The 20,717-nt window shown below is 32.8% G+C and overlaps 1 protein-coding gene and 1 long non-coding RNA gene across 4 annotated transcripts in view; one reads left to right on the plus strand and one right to left on the minus strand.

The window, feature by feature from the left end:
• LOC141460619 (scavenger receptor class B member 1-like) overlaps positions 1-20,717 on the minus strand; it is a 167,979-nt gene that overhangs the window by 75,526 nt on the left and 71,736 nt on the right. For all 3 annotated transcript variants that reach the window (XM_074140797.1, XM_074140798.1, XM_074140799.1), the window contains 2 exons: positions 13,900-13,991; positions 6,557-6,714 (listed from right to left, as the gene is read on the minus strand). In XM_074140797.1, the coding sequence (XP_073996898.1) occupies positions 6,557-6,714; positions 13,900-13,991 (250 nt within the window). The remainder of the gene's footprint in view (positions 1-6,556; positions 6,715-13,899; positions 13,992-20,717) is intronic.
• LOC141460632 (uncharacterized) overlaps positions 1-20,717 on the plus strand; it is a 42,832-nt gene that overhangs the window by 5,260 nt on the left and 16,855 nt on the right. The window lies entirely within an intron of this gene.

Here is a 20,717-nt window from a genome sequence, read left to right on the forward strand (position 1 = left end):
CAAATTTACTTGATACATTTGTTGTAGTTGTGAATATGGCTAATAAAGTGAAAAAAAGAGCTTCAAATTTGTAGCTTCTATTTCTAAGTAAGGTAAATATTGCGATCAGGTTATATTTTCAATTTTTAGTTTCGGAAATACAAGTTTTGGAATCCGAAAAAACACCTTTTTTTAGTTGTGTTTTTTTTTTTGGTTTCTCTAGACAACAAAAGTAAAGTGGCTTATTTATGTAAGTGTATTAAAGATCGTTTAGGCAAAAGTCAGAGGAATATTTGCGTCAGATTTGTTATAAATGTTTAGTGATCCAGCATGCATTATATATATAAGAGGGGCCTTTATGAAAGAATAAAACATTTTATTGCTTAGTATTTTATGTAATCAGATCTCTCTAAAAACAATTACGTAAAACAGAAGGTCGTAAACAGAAAATGATGCCCATAATCTGTCTGCACAGCCATAGCTTACCTCCCAGTCGTTTTTTTTTTTTTTTTTTTTTTAATGCCATACGTCATTGGCGCTCGGTCATTAGATGTCTCGCAGCCCAATAGATTTTCGCTCTTAAAGAGAGCTCGTCAGTAGTGGCAGTCAAATGGGACAGGGCTTCGCACTCAAAAAGATGGTCTCCTGTCATGTGCCCGTCTCCGCAAAGCACACAGTTCGGGTTGTTAACTGCCCCGATCTTACATAAGTGTGCCTACAGGTAATCGTGTCCAGTGACCAAGCGAAAACAGGCCACCGCTACGCTCCGAGGCAGATTATTTGGCAGCACATTATCCCTCAAGATAGCCCATCGTTTGCCCTGTGATTGTGTGGTGTGCAGCTCCGCCGTTCACTTTTTAGCTTTTGTCCGGCAGATTCGTCTTGTGGTCTCAAAAGGAATGGACCCTTCAGGCTGTGTCATATTCGCTGACAGCATGGCGAGTCTGTCAGCTTCCTCATTCCCGCTGAGGCCACAATGGCTGGGGATCCATTGTAAAATTACCCTCACATTTTCCTCGATGAGGTCGTTAATTATTTTACGACATTGAATTACATCGTGAGAATCGGTCGCAGCCCAAGTAGTCAATGCCATTATCGCGGCCTGCGAATCGATAAAAAGGACTACATTCTTAATCGCCATATTAACAATGCATTTTAGGGCTAAAAGGACCGCTCTGACCTCCCCATCGAAATTAGAGGCCACTCTTCCTACTGGTTCCGCCAAACTGAAAGCAGAGCTATAAACCCCTGCACCTACACTACCACTAGCGTTTACAGCTGACCCATCCGTATACACATGCAGCCAAAGGCTGTCCGGGTACCTATTATGGATGGTTTCTAAGGCTAGGGCTTTTAATTCATATGCTGGAGTTTCTCCTTTAACGACCTCCCAGTCGTTCCAAAAAGACAAATTCTTTTTCAGACTGAAATAAGCTGACCGATTAAGGAATGATTTCTTTCTTACCCTAATTGTTACGTTCAGATCAAATATTTTGCATTTTATTGCGCTGGAAATATTAGAAACGAAACTATCGTAAACGTAAAAATTGACTTGATAATCCATTTTTTACAGTAGTTGTTGGATCAAATCATTCCGCTAAAACTTCAAAAAATACTTTTTAATTTTTATTTACTCTTTCTTTAAATTAACGAATTGACAACAGTGAACGACCCTGATCATTATCCACCACGAACGGGTATAGAATCTTTAAAAATCGAGTAGCTCTATGATAAATCCACCTGTTTGGCATCCGTCACCAATACCTTGGTTCAACAAGGTTCAGGAACCCTGAATGGGTTCTACACTACCTCTCAAAGGCCTATAAAACAGCTACTGAAATTAATTGATATGCAATATCTGTCATGAGAATCTGTCATGTAAACTTAAGACCAAATAGCTTTATTGCAATGCTCCACAAGAAAGACTGCAGTGAAAACATACCTCTTTAACTGGTATAAATTGCAATGTTTTTGTAATAATACTTAATGAGATATGGAAGGTTGAATTTATGATGATTTCGATGTAGGTTTCAAATTCGTTCAAATTTCAAACGTTTGTACCTTTTATCCTTTTTATCAGATTTCAATTAATTCTTTACCGTATTTTAGATCAAAAGATAGCACTATAACTGGTATAAATGACAATGTTCTAGTTATAATAGTTAATGAGATGTAGAAGGTTAAATTTTGGATGATTTCAAATTCGTTCAAATTTCAATCGTTTGTATCTTATTTCGAATGGTTTAGATTTTAATGAGTTCTTTACTGAATTGAAGAGAAAAGTTAGCTCTACAACTGGTATAAATTGCAATGTTTTAGTAATAAGAGTTTTTGAGATATTAAAGATTAAAAATTGGGTTTTTTTTAAACGGTTCAAATTTCAAACCTCTATATCTCTTTTCCTATTGTTCCGATTTTAATGAATCCTTCACTGAATTGTAGAGAAAAGTTAGCTCTATAACTGGTATAAATTGCAATGTTTTAGTAATAAGAGTTATTGAGATATTGAAGATCAAAAATTGGAGGTTTTTTAAACGGTTTAAATTTCAAACCTCTATTATTTCTTTTCCTATTGTTCCGATCTTAATGAATCCTTTACTGAATTGTAAAGAAAAGATAGCTGTATAACTGGTATAAATTGCAATGTTTTAGTAATAAGAGTTATTGAGATATTGAAGATCAAAAATTGGAGGTTTTTTAAACGGTTCAAATTTCAAACCTCTATATCTCTTTTCCTATTGTTCCGATTTTAATGAATCCTTTACTGAATTGTAAAGAAAAGATAGCTGTATAACTGGTATAAATTGCAATGTTTTAGTAATAAGAGTTATTGAGATATTGAAGATCAAAAATTGGAGGTTTTTTAAACGGTTTAAATTTCAAACCTCTATTATTTCTTTTCCTATTGTTCCGATCTTAATGAATCCTTTACTGAATTGTAAAGAAAAGATAGCTGTATAACTGGTATAAATTGCAATGTTTTAGTAATAAGAGTTATTGAGATATTGAAGATCAAAAATTGGAGGTTTTTTAAACGGTTCAAATTTCAAACCTCTATATCTCTTTTCCTATTGTTCCGATTTTAATGAATCCTTTACTGAATTGTAAAGAAACGTTAGCTCTATAACTGGTATAAATTGCAATGTTTTAGAAATAACAGTTATTGAGATATTAAAGATTAAAAATTGGAGGTTTTTTTAAACGGTTCAAATTTCAAACCTCTATATCTCTTTTCCTATTGTTCCGATTTTAATGAATCCTTTACTGAATTGTAGAGAAAAGTTAGCTTTATAATTATAAGTTGGCTAAACAAAATGTCAAACATCTGTACAACCCTAAACAATCTGGCTCCCATTGCTTCCACCATTTCGAAGCAATCAGCGTACTGTATATAGAGTCTCTTTAAACCGACATTCTGTGCTTCCAAGCATCTCTGTTCAAGAATTAGAACTATAATGTCTTGCCGAAGCCTTTAATACCCTAGGAGGTGCCTGTAAATTTAGTAGCCCTATTTCTCCGTATCAGAATTTTAATATTCATAACACAAACTAGAGATTAACTCTAATACTGCGAACATATTGTTGACCTCCATATTTTCATTAAACTAAAAACATTTTAACAATTATTTACTATCTACAAAGGTATGCTAATTATTGGTTAATAATATTAAATTCATAATCAGTTCCTAATTGTAAATTAGTAATTTTAGCAAAAAATAAAATAATTTTTAAATAGTTTGCTACATACAAATAGTTATAAAGAGAGGGGAGAAAAAGTTACTGTTTAAGGGGTAAAAGAGAATAAAAAAGGCCCGAACTCACTGACCTTGTTAAAGTGCACCGACCATTAAAACAACCTAACTTGCAACAATTAATATCCTTGACACAGAAAATGATTTAATTATTATTAAAGCTTTTTCCAACGTTTATGAGCAAAAAACATTTCTTGTTATAAAATATTTATATAATAAATTAAAATTATAGATAACGATAATTTATATATTTATTTTACATTGTAGTTAACTTAAGTTCACTGTCAAGGCTGTGTTCATTTGTAATTTAGTTGTAATTAAAGAAACTTTATTAGTTAATAATGCATTCTATTTATGACAATGCTAACATGAGAATTTGGACATTAAGCCCCGCACCAAAAAAATAGGCGATTACTTTACCTTTATCATACTTTTTTACCTAAAAGCCCTAATTCTCACAGATGTTAGTGGCTTTATTTACGTATAAAATTCTCTGCACAAAATGGCTGACTCCACTTTTTGCTTAAATTTAAGGCTTCAAACACATGGTTCAGTCATAGATTTTTTTTATATTTATAAATCATTTCCTAAATAATAAATATTAACACCTTTAAACTACAAAAAGATTTTTTTGGGGGGGCCATTAAATAATAAATAATTGATTTCAGAAGCCATTTTTATTGTGCTCTTATGATGTAAATAGTTGTAATAATTCAACTCAAATTCATGTAGCAGGCACTAAGTGATAACGGCAGGGTTGCCAACTGCCCTTTTTTTGGAAAGGACAGTCCTTTTTTAACACCTGGTTGTCCTTGTCCTTTCTTAAATTTGGAACTTTATAGAGTTGGCAACCCTAGATAACGGTAAATAATTATTTCATCGCATTTCTCCATTTGTTTATGTTTACAAAAAGATTAATAATTTTTATTTTTTGTCTTGAAATCACGTTAGACTGATAAATAAACTAGATGGCCAAACAATTTAAGATGGTCAAGTAGCGTTACTTGACTTTAAACTTTCTGGTTACTCTGGGGAATACCCTAATTTGAAGACAATTTCTCAGTTGATACCTTCAATAATTGCTATAAGATTGTCATGTGAAGGTTTCAGTATTAGATAATTTGTTATATTACATCATTGGGTGCGTTCCACTAAGCGTTCACAACGATCACGCACACGACCGCGGTTTTGCTCGTTCCACTTGCTTGCGAACGTTACAATCAAAAACTCAAGTGGAATGGACTATGGGGCGTTTCAACCGTTCATGTAAACATTACAAATGGCGACCTCGAAAATAAGTCAGGAGCTTGAAGAGGTTGTTTTTTAATTTTAACCCCGTTTATAAGCAGTTATTGTATAATAAACTTTATTAATTATTGGTATAGTTGACTTATATTAAAAAAATATACATATATAATTCAATTTTTATATTACATTTTTTGTGGAGTATTTATAAAATTTACGTTTAAATAAAATTAAAATGTCTTTTGTGGCAACAGTAGGATATTTATTAATGCAAAGTAATAATGCTTTAGAAAGTTCTTCATCTGGTTCCGATGAAGAGTGGAATGCAATTTTACAAAATCGCAATGGTGAAAAGCGAAAACTTAGGCCACGTATTATTAACTATCAAAGTGTAATTGATCGTTATTCAGTGATTTAGTAAGTAAAGGGATAAGTAATTTTTCATTTTATTATTTTTTTTAGACTTTCGAGAAACATATTCAATTAATAATAATAATAAAGCCTTTTATTTTAAGTAAAAACAATAAATACAAAAGTAATTTCATTCTTGAACATAATAAAAGACTCAAGGGTCCAAAAGACCATCCGTGGAATGGTTGCCTACAGTAATATACTTAAATATTACAAAAATCGCTTTAAACTTTGATTATAATTTAAAATCACGAAAATATTATAGAATATGTATATTGCATTATACCAGTATTTATTTTCTGATTGAATTAGGTAATTATGACGGAAATTCCAAGCGTATTTATAAAAATTGGTTTCCATTTTCGATAACAATTTAAATATGTTATTAACTGCTCTTTTGTGAGATTTTCCTTTTCAAAAAAGCGAATGCGAAACTCTTTAAGTGACGGACACTCAGTAAGAAAATAACACATTCAATTATTTACATGAGATAATACTGTCATTAACCTGATATAATTTTTTTCGGTCGCCATCTTTTCTTTTAAAAATTGCGCCAAATTTCTGAACGCCCACTTCGACCCAGCTCTTAAGGTGGGGCGGTGTGAGCTTCGCGTGAGCGAAAATAATGACGTATTCGCCACGACCACTATGACCGCGGTCGTCATGTGTGAACGGCTGAAGGTATATTTTGATCGTTGTGAGCCTTAGTGTATTTTGCTCGATCTTTATTATTTACCATAAATGTGATACCTTTGCTTTAATCAAATCTTGTGAATTGGTCCTACAGCGTCTCCTAATGCCTCCTTGACATGGCTTTTCAAATAAGACTGTTACGCCAGAATACTTTTTTTTTTTATATATATTTCTCGTTTCAAACATTACGTGACATATCGAACAAAATTAAATCTTTTTAGAAATCTCTTTTGTTGAAGAAAATTAGTTAGATGAAGGTTACATAATGAATTACCCAGACAGTATCATGGTTAGCTTTTCACAGTTGTCTTTTATTTTTTATTTAAAGCTGATATTTTATTTCCTTATTCAGTAATCGCAGTTCGAGCACGGAATATTAGTAAGTTTCTTTTTTACTTAAAAAACACGTCTTCAAGTGAAAATACTGTCCTGGACATATAAATTCAAATATATTTAATATCAGATTAAATCACTTACTTGTAAACAAAGGGACCAACTTCTTGTAATTTAGCTTTTTGTCCGTTTAGAAATGCATCTGGATTTGTCACGTTGAACACCCAAACTTTGGTTAATCTGACAACGCCTGGTTGTCGCCAGTAGTAATAACTTAAAGAGCCATTCCATAATTTCAATTGCTGAAATCAAAAATGAGAAATTTATTAATATTTATTTTTGTTTTTTATAAAAACATCTTTTTGCAGAATAACAGTGGGAATGTAATAAATAAATATTCTACGCGACTTTTATGAATAAGAAATTTAATGATGAGTTTATGGTATTTTGTAATTTTTTAAATTTTATTTTACTAAAGCTGTAAAAAATATGTATAAAAGTAAAATTTCGTCTCGATTATTTGAATTAAAGGCCAAGTCTAGCATTGTTTGTGCTTGCTAACTTGGTTTAAGATTACGAAGTATGGCTATTAAATAACGAGACTGATGCTGCTACAGAAGAACTTATGCATGCGCCAAATCCTAACTATCCGACAGCTGTGCAGCGTCTCACATGTTTATAGAGAAATCTGTCTGAACGGAACCATCGTTTGTGCAAAGAGGTGTTAGGTTTCGTTTTGCCGAAAACATGATACCTACGCATGTAGTAGAGCAACGAATTGTCGTGAAATTTCACATGAAACTGGGTAAAACCGCTACAGAAAATTATCTTTTATTAAAAGAAGTTTATGGCGATGAATGTTAATCACGTGCGCGTATGTTTTTGAGTGGTTCAAGCGTTTCCAAGATGGCCGAGAAGACGTCTGAGATGATGACCGCCCAGGTCGCCCTTCCACGTCCAAAACGGATGAAAATATCGATTATAATTAATAAACATTACTACCGTGAAGTGCTTGCTCAACTCCGTGAAAGAGTAAGGAAAAAATTAACCGATTTGTGGAAGAACAAGTCACGGGGTTCTCCATCAAGACAACGCGCCGGCTCACACTGCATTGTCTGTCGCAAGACGTTTCTAGTTTTAGGTCATCCGCCTTATTCGCCTGACCTGACAGACTTTTGTCAGTTCCCTAAAGTAAAATTTGCATTAAAAGGAACACGATTTCAGTCCGTTGAAGCTGTGAAAGAATAAGCGACACGCTTCATGCAGGAGCTCACAGAAAAAGTCTTCCAGCACTGTTTCGAACAATGGTAAATTCGCATGGAGCGTTGTAGGGATAGGGGAGTGGTGTATATTGAAGGTGATAATAACTAAATATGTATAAATTTAAAATAAAATGTTTTACAGCAATAGTCTCGTTATTTAATAGCCACACCTCGTAGAACTTTAGAAGAGTAATTGCCGGTGACTATGGACAATGGGTTAGCAAGAGTTAGAGATGAGAAGAAGGTTTTTTGGTGTTTCGAATTTGAAATTAAGGTTTTTAAGAGAATGTGTGACGTAAAAAAAAGGTCATGTGGTGTTCACACCAAATATTTTTGTGTGGATTTGGATGTTCTTGGTCTAAATCTAATGCTTAGAGCAGTCAATAAAATGTTCAAATACTATTACTAAGGTTAGGTTTACGGGCTAGAATATTTGTTCGTTAATATTCAAATAGGGCATAGTATTGTTCTTCAGACTATGTGCGACCAATTTCAGGGAAATCTGTCACTTGCCACCGGTATTCACCTACAAGCACGTTTGAAGACACTTGCCGTTGACCTTGCTCTCTGTACGAAGTAACAGAGTCGCTCGAGGTCGCAGAATATAGTAAAAAAAAAGGTAATAAATCAGCATTTATCAGATTCCAGAGTAAGCGATGCCTTTTCCAGAAGTGTTCGTATGTAACTTCCAAATCTTTGCTCCAACCTAAAAAGCGTTGCACCAAAAAAAAGATTAATTTCTCTATACATATTCCTCTATTCCTAGAATAGTGCCCCAAAAAAATATACCAACAAAATTCTAGGAACATCTTCATTTAATATTTTCTGAAAGGTCCTTATAGTGTCAGAAGATGTGCGAAGCAAAATCGGGAAATCCATATGCATTAACAGCAGGGTGGTTGCGTGACTTGTTAAGAATAAAGACTATAAATAGACAAGCGTGTAAATAGTTGATAGAGTAAACTGAGTTTGTGTAAATAGTATTTACAAGTAAAGTGACTGCTCTAAGCACTCTCTGGTATCAAACACTTTAAATGATGACCTTCTAAAGATGAAGTACATTCGTATTGGTCGAGGACAAAAAAAAAAAAAAATAATAATAATAATAAAAAATTGAAGAAGGTCCTCAAGACAAAAAAGAACAGAAGAAAATCTGTTGGAAATACATTAACTATTTTCTGTCACAAAAATGCTAAACTTTGAATTTGTTTACCAATTTTGATGGGATTAATTTAAAATACACTGTAAATAGCATGTTGTTCTAAAACAATCGATTTTCAAATCGATTCATCTTTTAGCATAAAAATATTAACAAGAATACAACAAAAAACATTTAATACGTAATGAAGTCTTTTCATCTATTTTATTAATCCTAGCAGTAAGTATACATATACGGTTCTGCGAAATTTAAAATCATGAAATTCAGTTTTTCACCATTAAATATGGCAGACTAAGAACAAAAACAAAATCCCTTTTATGAGAAAGAAGGTTACACTGAAGGTTACACTTCAATCTTCAGCATTGAATTGTTTCCTTCAACTCTAGACCGAAGCGCTCCGATGCAATTCAACACGCTCGGCAGATGTAGTTTTGCTACAAAGCAGGTCTCAATTCTAATTCTATCCCACCTTATTTTTTGACAAATTTTTAGTAAACACATAGCCTGGATCTACTGTTGTTCGTTAATGCCCAGGGTACCGAGAAATGTATGAGAATTGGGATGTTTTTGACTTCAATACGTCCATTCTGTCTTTCTTATCATCTCTCACTACTTTTGAGAGCGTCTTCTTACAGCCTCATCCATTTCTTATTCCTCATAACCTTTCTTAATATTTTGCATTGCTTACAGAAATTCGAATTCAACATGACACAAGAGTTGTAGGTGGTTATTCTGCACTCTTGCAGTAAACAATTTTTAATAATTACTAATAATAAATAAATAAATATTTTTCTTTACTTATTGTGTTATTTAAAATGTACACGTGGTATTAATGGTAAAATGCCTGTCATTAATGAATTAAGAATATTTATTTTAATAGAATATTATCATTAGCATAAATTGAAGGAGATTTTACATTTTGCTAGATGTTTAAAATTAATGGATTTATGTTGTACCTACTTTTTTGAAATAGTAAATTTCCATTAAAGAGAATTAGACTTATTTTTGTACCATTTAGCATATTTGTCAAACGTTAATATAATATGTAAAACTTCTTTTTTTTTATTCGATTTACTTAATTACAATTATTGTTTAAAGCAGGTTATAAGTTTGTTATTAATTGTGAGAAAGAAGTAAGTAAATAAACATTTTTGTCTGAATCCAATCTTTTTCATAAATTAAATCTTTATTTTACAAATTTAAGGATTAGTTAGGCCTTTGTTTATTCAATTATTTGTTTTTTTTCAGACGCAACAACATCTGAAATTAACGGAAGGAGCTTTTTTCTCAGATAAAGCCTCCTCTAGATGAAACCACACTTATTCAGACAGAGAAACTATGAGATTTTGAAATGGAGCACGGTCATTTCAGTACAATAGTCTGAGAAGTCCCTAAATTTAAGTGGATATCATCCAGAATCAGGGTGAAAATGTATAGCAATTAGAAGATTCTCTTAGACAAGGTCTCTTGGAAAAGGGCAATAAAGCAAAATGGTTGACACAGCCTTCAATATAGAGGAAAACTATACAGAAAAAAACAAAACAAAGAATTTAATCTAAAATTATTTTGAAACAAACAATTCACGTGTTCACGGATCGTTATCCATTTCCTTTTCGTAATTTTCTACGAATTAATTCATAAATAGAACACACACAAAAATGTTGCCGAAACGTTATTTTGTAGAATGTGGTAACGTTTTTAAAATTTTGGAATACAATTAGGTTTCTTGTTTTTTAATTTAATAATTTCAAGGTAGAATGAATACACTTGTGGTTCTTATGAAAGTATTTAACAATTCGATATAATTATAGATCGATAGTCTTCTCTCTTTATAAATGATTTAGTAGGCCTTAATATTTAAATGATGCAATACTTCACTTAGCTTCGGCAGCCTCTGTTTGTTTAGTCTATCATAAGGTTGCAGCCTTCTTCGATGTTATTATAGTTCTTTGTTAAAGTTTTATCTACTAAGTGTAACTTTCATTCATCATTCCCATATACATAGCCCCTTTTAGACTTTTGTATTGTGTCACTCTGTGGGCTAATATTTTAATGAATTCTTTTTTTTATAAATGAGTGTTCAAAATAATTATGCAATTTTTGTCTGTACACCCTGCCAATGCAGTTGTGATATTCATGTTACAACATAAATATGTATATCTTTTATTCACTAAGAGCAACTTTTTCATTAATTTTATTTCAATGAGAGATTATAATTTACTAACATAATTACTAAAAACCTACGAGTATTTCAAAAAAATTTCAAACTTTAATGCGAAAAATGTGCCGCACAAATTTAAAATTGCAAGGTGCTCAAATTTAATACATTTGAGATGTTTCTTTTTGTTCTGGTGTTCAAAAACGTTTTGCAAACTAATTGAAGTAATTTATTTTCCTGACTGGGTTGTTATAAAAATTGTTTAAAGGTACATGGACATTAAGCAAACTCCAGATTGGATCTTCTTATTGGGCAGTGAAATTAAAGGAGAAATACTATGGTAATGGTAGGCGCCACGGTAGCCGAGAGGTTAGAGGCGAGACCTGCGAAGCTAGTATGTATTGTGGTTCTAGGTTCAATTCCCGGTCTTAGGCCTTGGATTTTATTTAATGGTTAATAAAAGAAATTTACAGTAAAGTACGATTTGCTAGTCGCCTCCGTCCAAAACACCTAGTTGGTAGTTGGACGTTAAGCCCCGCCTGAAAAAATAGGCGATTACTTTACTATGTTAATGGGTTCACACTAGATTATACAAGGTTAAGGAGTGGTTTTTCGAAAGACTGTTAAGTGCTAAAACTGAAATGTATTTGATAATTTTTAAAACTATTGCACAATCACGTTTAAAAGTGAAATAATACACAAATGATCAAATTAATCTTTTTCTTCCAACAATTATAGTTCAGTCATTGATGTGACTTTCCGAAACACGAGTGATTCCAAAGAAAGATAGCAAAGAATTAATACAATAATATTAAACAAAGAAATTAATTAATATTAATAATAAAATTTAATATTTAAATGAAAGAGTGCTAATTGATTAGCGCTCACTGTTGCGGATAAAATGTGAACTTCATGAGAAAAGATGGCCAGTTCGGTTGTGTGACTTTCCACTGACTGATGTAGTTATTTGCAGTTACATCATCCCTTGTTAAACGTCTAGCAGAGCGCAGTTCCCGTACTACTTCCCTTTGCGTCCTGCTATGTTATTTATTGATAATTAATTATAAACGTTAGATAACGTGACTCTATCTTCTCTCTTTACTTAAAGAAAAAAACAAACTTCACGACTTTGTAAAGAGTAAAACATACAGAGCAAACAAAATGCAGGGAGGTTATTTGTAGACAGTGGACTGAAAAGTCTTAAATTCATTTCCGACTAACGTTCCCTATTCTGGTACTGGCTTAAGCTTCTGTTTACAAACCTTGGCTCTTACTGCTGTAAGGAAAGTATTGCAATCGTGCCATTCATTAAAATAAAGTTTTAACAGGAAATATTCGTTTTGATATCATTTGATTCCAAAAAAAAAGTGTATTTTTGAAAAATATCTCTGGGTGTTCGCTAAAGATCTTAAGGGTTCGATTAAGTGCACTTCTTAGAGAGGTATTTGCTATGCATTCCTTTTAACTATTATTTCATTTAATCGTTTAATGTAGAGTACTGACTATAATAATAACCGGATTATATAATCCAGGCTGCTGGCCCTTAGATTTTCTCTTCCTAGGAGCTTCTTACAGCTCATTGTCCAGTGATGAAACGAAAGAACACTGTCCGGAGGCCAGCAGTGTACTGAAAAAAAGCCCCGGGCGCCAATAAACTTAGATATTGAAGCGCCTTAAAACATTAAAAATAAAAAATATAATACAAAGGAGTTTTAAATTCCAAATTTGGGGGATATTCTACCATCAGAACTTCCATTTTAATCTACTGATATTTTATCTCTAATCTTCAGATATTCAATAAGTTACAAATAGATCAATAATTTTTTTTTTTTTTTTATAGAATGTTTCTATATCCAGATATATTTTAAGAATTCTGGGTAGTTTCCCGGTAAAATGTTATTCTAATGTAAAAGTGCAGTTTTCCAATCTTGACAATGTTACTAATAATAAAAAGTGTTTTAAAATTCGAAGTTTAAATTAGAACCTCGAGAATCGTAAAAGAAAGTCTTAAATCACCAGACCTCTCGGATGGTCCGATGGCTGCGCTGAAGGCCCTGATTCGATGATGATACTTTAAAGGTGACTGGAAGAGTCTATCTCTTCCTGGATCAGGAAGAACAAGAAGTAGAGGGGTGGCCAAATTAGAGTCTTTTTTCCTTCCCCTTTCTTAGAACCGGAGATTTGCTGTTCGCATGTCATCATTGTTCTCTAGAGCTTCCAAAAATGGGTGAGCAATGTGGGTTCTCGGTTGGACGCTGGGCAGGTGAGTTGGAAAAATGCTGATTCGAATCCGGTTAGAATGATAGTAAGATAACTCACCACGGATATTACTCTGAATTCCGGATGAATCCCTAACTAGCTCGGAGGTTTTTGAAGACATTCCTTACATAATGTGGAACTAAAAGACGATTTTGAAGAAGCTGTAAGATGGAGGTAGTCACACCTAATGACATATTATTCAGGTGTTTTTCGGGTTTTTATTTACGTCATACTTGCTAGCATTAGTGTGCCACGGTAGCCGAGAGGTTAGAGGCGAGAACTGTAAAGCTAATATGCATTGTGGTACTGGGTTCGATTTCCGGTGTAGGCGTTGGATTTTTTTTAATGGATAATAAAAGAAATTTACAGTAAAGTACGTTTGCTAGTCGCCTCCGTCCTCTACACTAGTCGTAAAATCTACTTGGAAAAATAGGCATTACTTTTACTTGCTAGCATTGTTTTTATTTTACTTATTCACAGATACACGGGCCCAGAAGGGCTTTGTTTAGCGCTGGGTTGCTCGGATACTTGAGTCTAAAGTTTTTCTAAAGTAATCTGCTGAATATACATCAACAAAAATTTAGTATGTCATCGAAAATTTCTGGAAAATAGTATAAAGCTATTAAACTTAGTATTTTTTTTTACTTACCTTTAAAATAATATAATCAACCCACGGTACTGTAGACATGATGATACCCAAAGCTAGTGTAAGCAGTCCTATCATCACAAGGGCTAATCGACCTGCAAACAATAAATTAAAAAAACCAATTTATTTTGTACTAAATATTGTTTAATGATGCTTTTATTGAAAAGGTAATAAAAATAACCAAACAAAATGGAAATATATCGCAAAATAAATCATTGTAAGGAGATAAACTGGTAACATCGTAGTTATTACTAAATCATCGATTAGTTTTTAGGTGTTTAAAATCGATTATACTTTCAAATGAGAACTTTTAAAATCTTTAAATGGGGGGAAAAGAGCTCTAGTTCGATAGCGTTAATCCCAAGCGGATATCCGGATACGTAATTATTTGCTGAGAATTTGGATTTGGAATTCAATAATTAATACCATTTACTGAAGTGTGTCCATTAATTTCTCAAGTATTGTCCGATGTTTTTGGTGACTGATTCTTTAATCCAGCTGATAGAAAATAATAATGCCAATTTCAGTCATGATTTGGGTGGTTTGGCTTTCGTCTTACAAGTATTGTTCATTGTTTTTGGTGACTGATTCATTAATCCAGTAGGAAGAAAAGAATAATGCCAATTTCAGTCATGATTTGGGTCGTGTGGCTTTCGAATTGCTTAGTATTGTTCTTCTGAAGTATTACTTGCGAAGTATTGTTCTCTGTTTTTGGTGACTGATTCATTAATCCAGTAGAAAGAAAGAATGATACCAATTTCAGTCATGATTTGGGTCGTGTGGCTTTCGTCTTACAAGTATTGTTCATTGTTTTAGGTAACTGATTCATTAATCCAGTGAAAAGAAAAGAATAACGCCAATTTCAGTCATGATTTGGGTCGTTTGGCTTTCGTCTTACAAGTATTGTTCATTGTTTTTGGTAACTGATTCATTAATCCAGTAGAAAGAAAGAATGATACCAATTTCAGTCATGATTTGGGTCGTGTGGCTTTCGAATTGCTTAGTATTGTTCATTTGAAGTATTGCTTGCGAAGTATTGTTCTCTGTTTTTGGTGACTGATTCATTAATCCAGTAGAAAGAAAGAATGATACCAATTTCAGTCATGATTTGGGTCGTGTGGCTTTCGAATTGCTTAGTATTGTTCTTGTGAAGTATTGCTTGCGAAGTATTGTTCTCTGTTTTTGGTGACTGATTCATTAATCCAGTAGAAAGAAAGAATGATACCAATTTCAGTCATGATTTGGGTCGTGTGGCTTTCGAATTGCTTAGTATTGTTCTTGTGAAGTATTGCTTGCGAAGTATTGTTCTCTGTTTTTGGTGACTGATTCATTAATCCAGTAGAAAGAAAAGAATAACGCCAATTTCAGTCATGATTTGGGTCGTTTGGCTTTCGTCTTACAAGTATTGTTCATTGTTTTAGGTAACTGATTCATTAATCCAGTGAAAAGAAAAGAATAACGCCAATTTCAGTCATGATTTGGGTCGTTTGGCTTTCTTCTTACAAGTATTGTTCATTGTTTTTGGTAACTGATTCATTGATCCAGTGAAAAGAAAAGAATAATCCCAATTTCAGTCATGATTAGGGTCGTTTTGCTTTCGTCTTACAAGTATTGTTCATTGTTTTTGGTAACTGATTCATTAATCCAGTAGGAAGAAAAGAATAATACCAATTTCAGTCATGATTTGGGTCGTTTGGCTTTCGTCTTACAAGTATTGTTCATTGTTTTTGGTGACTGATTCATTAATCCAGTAGGAAGAAAAGAATAATACCAATTTCAGTCATGATTTGGGTCGTTTGGCTTTCGTCTTACAAGTATTGTTCATTGTTTTTGGTGACTGATTCATTAATCCAGTAGGAAGAAAAGAATAATACCAATTTCAGTCATGATTTGGGTCGTTTGGCTTTCGTCTTACAAGTATTGTTCATTGTTTTTGGTAACTGATTCATTGATCCAGTGAAAAGAAAAGAATAATCCCAATTTCAGTCATGATTATGGTCGTTTTGCTTTCGTCTCACAAGTATTGTTCATTGTTTTTGGTAACTGATTCATTAATCCAGTAGGAAGAAAAGAATAATACCAATTTCAGTCATGATTTGGGTCGTTTGGCTTTCGTCTTACAAGTATTGTTCATTGTTTTTGGTGACTGATTCATTAATCCAGTGAAAAGAAAAGAATAATACCAATTTCAGTCATGATTTGGGTCGTTTGGCTTTCGTCTTACAAGTATTGTTCATTGTTTTTGGTAACTGATTCATTGATCCAGTGAAAAGAAAAGAATAATCCCAATTTCAGTCATGATTAGGGTCGTTTTGCTTTCGTCTCACAAGTATTGTCCGATGTTTTTGGTGACTGATTCTTTAATCCAGCTGATAGAAAATAATAATGCCAATTTCAGTCATGATTTGGGTGGTTTGGCTTTCGTCTTACAAGTATTGTTCATTGTTTTTGGTGACTGATTCATTAATCCAGTAGGAAGAAAAGAATAATGCCAATTTCAGTCATGATTTGGGTGGTTTGGCTTTCGTCTTACAAGTATTGTTCATTGTTTTTGGTGACTGATTCATTAATCCAGTAGGAAGAAAAGAATAATGCCAATTTCAGTCATGATTTGGGTCGTTTGGCTTTCGTCTTACAAGTATTGTTCATTGTTTTTGGTGACTGATTCATTAATCCAGTAGGAAGAAAAGAATAATACCAATTTCAGTCATGATTTGGGTCGTTTGGCTTTCGTCTTACAAGTATTGTTCATTGTTTTTGGTGACTGATTCATTAATCCAGTAGGAAGAAAAGAATAATACCAATTTCAGTCATGATTTGGGTCGTTTGGCTTTCGTCTTACAAGTATTGTTCATTGTTTTTGGTAACTGATTCATTGATCCAGTGAAAAGAAAAGAATAATCCCAATTTCAGTCATGATTATGGTCGTTTTGCTTTCGTCTCACAAGTATTGTTCATTGTTTTTGGTAACTGATTCATTAATCCAGTAGGAAGAAAAGAATAATACCAATTTCAGTCATGATTTGGGTCGTTTGGCTTTCGTCTTACAAGTATTGTTCATTGTTTTTGGTGACTGATTCATTAATCCAGTGAAAAGAAAAGAATAATACCAATTTCAGTCATGATTTGGGTCGTTTGGCTTTCGTCTTACAAGTATTGTTCATTGTTTTTGGTAACTGATTCATTGATCCAGTGAAAAGAAAAGAATAATCCCAATTTCAGTCATGATTAGGGTCGTTTTGCTTTCGTCTCACAAGTATTGTCCGATGTTTTTGGTGACTGATTCTTTAATCCAGCTGATAGAAAATAATAATGCCAATTTCAGTCATGATTTGGGTGGTTTGGCTTTCGTCTTACAAGTATTGTTCATTGTTTTTGGTGACTGATTCATTAATCCAGTAGGAAGAAAAGAATAATGCCAATTTCAGTCATGATTTGGGTCGTTTGGCTTTCGTCTTACAAGTATTGTTCATTGTTTTTGGTGACTGATTCATTAATCCAGTAGAAAGAAAGAATGATACCAATTTCAGTCATGATTTGGGTCGTGTGGCTTTCGAATTGCTTAGTATTGTTCTTCTGAAGTATTACTTGCGAAGTATTGTTCTCTGTTTTTGGTGACTGATTCATTAATCCAGTAGAAAGAAAGAATGATACCAATTTCAGTCATGATTTGGGTCGTGTGGCTTTCGTCTTACAAGTATTGTTCATTGTTTTAGGTAACTGATTCATTAATCCAGTGAAAAGAAAAGAATAACGCCAATTTCAGTCATGATTTGGGTCGTTTGGCTTTCGTCTTACAAGTATGGTTCATTGTTTTTGGTAACTGATTCATTAATCCAGTAGAAAGAAAGAATGATACCAATTTCAGTCATGATTTGGGTCGTGTGGCTTTCGAATTGCTTAGTATTGTTCATTTGAAGTATTGCTTGCGAAGTATTGTTCTCTGTTTTTGGTGACTGATTCATTAATCCAGTAGAAAGAAAGAATGATACCAATTTCAGTCATGATTTGGGTCGTGTGGCTTTCGAATTGCTTAGTATTGTTCTTGTGAAGTATTGCTTGCGAAGTATTGTTCTCTGTTTTTGGTGACTGATTCATTAATCCAGTAGAAAGAAAGAATGATACCAATTTCAGTCATGATTTGGGTCGTGTGGCTTTCGAATTGCTTAGTATTGTTCTTGTGAAGTATTGCTTGCGAAGTATTGTTCTCTGTTTTTGGTGACTGATTCATTAATCCAGTAGAAAGAAAAGAATAACGCCAATTTCAGTCATGATTTGGGTCGTTTGGCTTTCGTCTTACAAGTATTGTTCATTGTTTTAGGTAACTGATTCATTAATCCAGTGAAAAGAAAAGAATAACGCCAATTTCAGTCATGATTTGGGTCGTTTGGCTTTCTTCTTACAAGTATTGTTCATTGTTTTTGGTAACTGATTCATTGATCCAGTGAAAAGAAAAGAATAATCCCAATTTCAGTCATGATTAGGGTCGTTTTGCTTTCGTCTTACAAGTATTGTTCATTGTTTTTGGTAACTGATTCATTAATCCAGTAGGAAGAAAAGAATAATACCAATTTCAGTCATGATTTGGGTCGTTTGGCTTTCGTCTTACAAGTATTGTTCATTGTTTTTGGTGACTGATTCATTAATCCAGTAGGAAGAAAAGAATAATACCAATTTCAGTCATGATTTGGGTCGTTTGGCTTTCGTCTTACAAGTATTGTTCATTGTTTTTGGTGACTGATTCATTAATCCAGTAGGAAGAAAAGAATAATACCAATTTCAGTCATGATTTGGGTCGTTTGGCTTTCGTCTTACAAGTATTGTTCATTGTTTTTGGTAACTGATTCATTGATCCAGTGAAAAGAAAAGAATAATCCCAATTTCAGTCATGATTATGGTCGTTTTGCTTTCGTCTCACAAGTATTGTTCATTGTTTTTGGTAACTGATTCATTAATCCAGTAGGAAGAAAAGAATAATACCAATTTCAGTCATGATTTGGGTCGTTTGGCTTTCGTCTTACAAGTATTGTTCATTGTTTTTGGTGACTGATTCATTAATCCAGTGAAAAGAAAAGAATAATACCAATTTCAGTCATGATTTGGGTCGTTTGGCTTTCGTCTTACAAGTATTGTTCATTGTTTTTGGTAACTGATTCATTGATCCAGTGAAAAGAAAAGAATAATCCCAATTTCAGTCATGATTAGGGTCGTTTTGCTTTCGTCTCACAAGTATTGTTCATTGTTTTTGGTAACTGATTCATTAATCCAGTAGGAAGAAAAGAATAATACCAATTTCAGTCATGATTTGGGTCGTTTGGCTTTCGTCTTACAAGTATTGTTCATTGTTTTTGGTGACTGATTCATTAATCCAGTGAAAAGAAAAGAATAATCCCAATTTCAGTCATGATTTTTTAATTATTTTGCCATGCTTTCGACCTAGGAACTTGGTCATCTTCAGGACTATGGAACATATTTTACAATTGAGATATAATTGAGTTGTAATGAATTTTTAGAAAGGTAAGTAGTAACTCTAACCATGCACGCTAAAGCGGATAAAATCAACGTTATAACTGGCACTGCAGATCTAACCATATTTTCAACTATTAAGTTTATTTCAAAAAAAATGTATCTGTTTCAACTATCAGTCTTAGTTGGTTTCTGCATTCTTATCAGTAAAATACTGCATAATATTAAAGCAGGTAACAATTCTACGTTTGCCAAAAGTCATGTAATTATTCACTCCAGTATTTTATTTCTTTCTGCCCACAATTGTACTCGACACAGAAATAATGTGAAGGAGACCGTAGCAGAATTAATAGAAAATCATAAATAATATAAACAGAAACTTGTATTTCATAAAGTAGAAATGATTATGACACTTCTTATCAAATAATCAATAAGTAAATAAACAAATTTGCGCTCCGTTACACTCATTCTTACTGGAGGTTATTTGTAGCCAGCGTTTCTTTTCATGTTTATTTCTAACTAGATTATGTGTGCACTGGTTGTATAAAAAAACAAATTGCGTTGTTCATAATTTTCTTCCAACACTGTCAATTTTCGGTTGCCCTCATGACCAGTTATTATCAGATAATTTTATAATAACTAATATTTTACTATCCGTGAAAACCAAACTAAAATTTGGTTAGCCGTTATTTAACCAGCATGCAGAACGAAATGGCTGTTTTTTTTCTTTACGCTTCTCTAATTCTTTTTAATAATTTAGTTTCATCAGGTGATTTACTTTTTTTTTCTCTAAACTGAGCTTTTTGTTTGCGGAGAACTATTATAGTACTTACTTTGACATCTTACATGACAAGCGAAAGTTGAATTAATCGAAGTGATTTGAAACAAAAGTAGAAATTGTTGAAGAATTGTTTTCTCCTAATGGCTCCACTTTCAATTCTTGAATCACTGCTGAATTTATCTATTTTCCGCTGCCTTTACAATAATATTCCCCACATTAATCCAAAATAGGAGCATTTAATTCTTATTAAAGAACACCAGCAATAGGTTTTCATGCTAACCAACGGAATAATAAATAATATAATTAAAATAATCGATAATTAAAATTATCTCCTCGGCCGTTTAAAAATAGAGGCTGCATTTTTCTTTCTCAATTCGTGAATTAAAGAAACCAAGGCTTTATAGATAAACACCTAATAATATAAAGTGTACAATCATGTAATTTATATTATTTTTTTAGGTTATCTCTTTAGAATTAATTATGTTTTTAATTATATTTGTTGTACATCTTTTAACTAATTGGTGTCAACGTTTGCAGCTACATTTAATAGATTTTAAATAAGTAAAAAGAGGTA

The sequence above is a fragment of the Rhodnius prolixus genome, unplaced genomic scaffold (genome assembly GCF_049639745.1).
Source record: "Rhodnius prolixus isolate KJV_2025 unplaced genomic scaffold, Rpr scaffold_6, whole genome shotgun sequence".
Classification (NCBI taxonomy): Eukaryota; Metazoa; Arthropoda; class Insecta; order Hemiptera; family Reduviidae; genus Rhodnius; species Rhodnius prolixus.